The sequence below is a fragment of the Suillus paluster genome (genome assembly GCF_016628075.1).
Source record: "Suillus paluster strain FC165 chromosome Unknown EDB91scaffold_792, whole genome shotgun sequence".
NCBI classification, from domain to species: Eukaryota; Fungi; Basidiomycota; class Agaricomycetes; order Boletales; family Suillaceae; genus Suillus; species Suillus paluster.
The window spans coordinates 437-4,544 of record NW_024538352.1 but is presented as its reverse complement, the minus strand read 5'-3'; the positions used below and the strand labels follow the sequence as shown (position 1 = coordinate 4,544).

At 47.6% G+C, this 4,108-nt stretch overlaps 1 protein-coding gene across 1 annotated transcript; it reads right to left on the bottom strand.

Moving 5' to 3' along the window:
- Positions 1-2,272: 2,272 nt before the first annotated feature.
- On the bottom strand, positions 2,273-3,786 carry EDB91DRAFT_1090902 (uncharacterized protein; the record flags this gene model as incomplete). The annotated part of the gene is made up of 7 exons (XM_041316657.1): positions 2,273-2,291; positions 2,322-2,394; positions 2,443-2,612; positions 2,817-2,993; positions 3,037-3,299; positions 3,373-3,463; positions 3,734-3,786. The coding sequence occupies 7 exons, from the start codon at positions 3,784-3,786 to the stop codon at positions 2,273-2,275; spliced, it is 846 nt and encodes a 281-aa protein (XP_041168232.1).
- Between the last annotated feature and the right edge of the window lie 322 nt (positions 3,787-4,108).

The following is a 4,108-nucleotide window of genomic DNA, read 5'->3' as shown; positions in this document are numbered from 1 at the left end:
GGCATTGACAAAAGACATTCATGTTACTTGACTTGCGTACGTTTTTGCATGAATGCAATAGAAAATCGGTGTATTGAGCGCGAATAAATAAATCTCAAACACGATACTGATATGTACATGACATGTATAACCTCATTTTCTTCCTACCTTCGGCACTGATTTATTATCATTTTGCTAACTCACTGGCATTCTCTATCTTCTCACTCGGCATCGTTTGTTTCGTGACAGTAAGCCCAGAGGCTGATGGCGAACGTTCATTAGGCAGCGGTTTGGCTTGCCCTATTTCGACGATGGCAATTTACGCGGTATGCAAATAACAGACATGTGCCACGGAAAGCAATACCACTCAGCAGTTGGACCATCAGGGAGAAAAAATTGCAATCTGCAACCACAGTAAAAAAACGACAACTACAATGGCAGGGCACGAAGGTATGGCATCAACTGCAGGACAACTGCTATATCTAGAACTGATGTCTTCGAGGCTGGTTCTGTAATATGGGGGCAAGAGCTCTAAAAGACTGAATATGCCTGTCGACCTCCTACCAGACCTGAGGGGACTCGTAGAATGCTGAGGTAACTTTGTCCACTAAAGGGAGCGTGGATGAATGATGCAAGCGACAGCTTCCACATCCACTACGGAAGAGGAAGTCAAGTCTAATTTCCGTAAAGAGGTATGTTGGGATGACTTGGCTGTATGATCAATGTCAGTGTTCATAGCATCCATTAATAGGCGCAGGGTATGCAAGTGAGGACATAGAAGAAACGCTGCGAATAATCCACAGAATGTTATGGTAGGTATAGCAAGATGTCGTTTACCCGTTAAATCTAGATTTGGATGTGCGGCCAACTTGACATGGCTTCCAGGAGAATGTCGTTGTCAAGATATATGGGGAAATTATGGAGATGGACCCGCAGGGTTCGCAGCTGCGCGAAGCAAAGGAATTGTCTGACTACCGTCAAAGAGTTGACTGTGGGATCGTTGATGTAATCAAAGGATAGGATGGTGTCGAACTCTTTTAGGGATAGGAATTCTGAGTGTTCCATGATTGTGATCATATATGCCGCAGATTATACCTCGAAACAAAGATCCGTGATATTCGCGAAACCTGTGAAACTGAGATTGTGCTGGCCCAACGGGAAAAGTGGGTCGTCTCCGTGCTCGCTGATACACACTTTGAGAAGGGTGAGGAGGTTAGAGAGGTGGCTCCATGCTGCCCATTCAAGCGGCAGACAACACAGATGTTTGAGCCGCTTGCATGAACGGGCAGTTTCCGCTAGAATTGACGGCTCGTTTGGTGTATTCTCGTATTCGGGCACGACGGATAATTCCTCCGAAGCAGCGCAACGGGGCATGATAGATATTATATCTGAATAAAGAGCCGACACTGACAAACGGCGCAGCGTAGGGGACAACAAGTATCTGCAATCCGAATGCCCAGTTTCACAGGTTAATGACAGCAATCTCGGGTACATGCCTGTCTTAGCGAAAAGGACTGAGGGAAGGTGAACAGGGCATTCAAATGATATTCGCAGTGAGCGCACACGGGCGGCATGATGCAAAAACTGACGGGCTTCGTGCTCAGATAATGGTTCGACTCCTTTCCAAGAAATCCAGTACCACGGCGACTACGTGCTCGATGAGCTAATGAACAAGCTGAAAGGAAGCATGACTGACCTCAAGTGTCTTGTATTGATCATAATATATGATTGGATGTAGCCTGGTCACGCAACCTAACAGTGGTAGCATTGTCTCTACGTTAGCCCAAAGCAAATCCATTGCAGGTTTATGGAAGGTTTTGCATGTACATACTTGCAAGCGCTGCAAGGGCATTTCGCGATGATATTGTCGACCTCCGAGTTCTGTTCCTATATGTTACTTGATTCGAATGCGAGAATATCTCTAGGAAGACTTCGGAGACAAGTAGAGCACGATGCATCAATTCTATGACGATAGCGATGAGGGAAATGAGGAACTAATAGATTCAGAAAAGGACTCAGACACTAAGTAGAACCTGCAGGCGATAATAATGTCGCTTATGCTCGACACCGCCATGATATCACAGGCTTTTCACCAAATCCATGTATCCAACCGGTTGACGTTATTCTATTACTATATTATAATGAGTCCTGGGGCCTGATCGATGATCTCCGACCGCAACTTCCACCGCCTACTCCTACGAGAAAATGAACCATCGACACCTTTTATGGATGCCGGCGGCACATAACGTGATGTGTCGGAAGGGAGCTGTCTATTTTAGGCTGGTGAATGATGCTAGAGTTTACGGGAAGCGCTGAACGAGTCAGTCATGACACGGACTCACCATTCAATATCATCAGCCAAGAGGGTAACTGCGATGCCATTTAGTCCCGCTGGTGTGACCTCTGCGTTTGACGCTGAGGGCCTCGATGAGCAAATTTCAAAATTCCTGGAGGACTAAGTACCTTTCGGTTGGTCTCTGTTGTTGGTCCATGGGTAAGTGGGCTGCTTCAACTTTGCACGATTAACAATCGTTGACACAACTTTGACCGTTCTAGGTGCGAAGCACGCGAGCACCCAAGAACTGACCCAGGAAGAGAGCCGCGGGGCATGGCGTGCTCGGCATTTACCGCACCTGAGCCAAATCATAACCCACAAGCACCATACTGTAGAGATACGACACTAGGTTCGTCACAGGTCACAGCCCTTGACGAATCGAATCTATTTGGTGTGACCGTCACATGGATTTTGGCGGGACGAAGCTAATTTGTGACATATGGAAAAAAAAACATAAGAAAAAACATAGGTTGTGCACTAATAGGACCAGAAATCATCATACATTGAATTTGCGATGTGTCTACACTTTCCACGCCCATACTCAACCTTCAGAACACTGTTCGAGCCACCTTCCACATCTTCAGCAGCAATGTCACCCACATCATAGACTTCGGAGTGGTTTGCACACGAAAGTCCACCATCTGCATTGATACGGCAGTCAGAACGGACGTGTTCACCCCTGGAAGCCATATGGTCAAGAAGTGCATCCATTGGCACGTCACTGGGATTCAACTCCGATAGCATTAGTGGCCTCGTCCTCTGACTCGGAGTCTGTTGCCTGGTCGACGCTGTCAGTCTTGTACTGAGCAGTAGCAATCCTCGCCCATCCAGCTAGATCGTTCTTCTGAACATCGCGTAAATATTGCAATGCCTCCCGACTTGTGAGACTCGCAAACGAGAGATTGAACTTCTCCCCGGCCTTACACTGGAGTCTCCAAGTCCACTCGTTACCATTCAGCGCTATGCAAGGTGAATCCATGACAAGCTGAAGCAAGTTGCTGCAATCACGAAGCAGCATGTCAGAATGACAGGCACTTGAAAATGGATCATAGACTCACCTGGCAGGTTTTAAGACCACGGAGTCTCCAAGTCCACTCATTACCATTCAGAGCTATGCGAGGCGAATCCATGACAAGCTGAAGCAAGTTGCTGCAATCACAAAGCAGCATGTCCGATGGTCACTGTTCACCCGCGGGCGAATCTATTTGGGTATGGTCACAGGTCGCATGGACATTCGAACCTGTGACACTGAGTGTGACGTAGTCACAGGCTGCACATGACGAACCTAGTGTCGTATCTCTACAGTATTCCGCCACCTACCTAGTGCAGCCTCTGGGCTTGACGAGGAGAGAGAGATACATGCACACTACTCGAGTACTTGTTCTCTTCCTCGTCAACTGCTAGTAGTCTCCCTCTCACCGGTGACCGCATCCTCTAACGCTCGAAATTTCTGGTGTCTCGCTCGCATCCATTTTCTCACCCGGGGTCCACACTACCTCATGTCAACTAATTAAGTCGTTCAACAGCCTGCCAGTCGATATATCAACCCAGCGCCGGTAATATAAACAATGTACGAACCAGGCTAGTGTTCAGCAGCCCAACGACTGCTGAGTAGCCCCACATTACCTGCACTACCATAGAAGAAGCTGGAGACGGAATCAGATGGTACGATTCCCTTGGAAATTGGAATACACAAATTTGAGGTGTTGAGATGTTTGACGCGCCACCTCGCCTTGCCTGCGTGTATGATCACAAGCCTATCAATTCTGGAGCGCTGATGCGAGGGGAGATTAG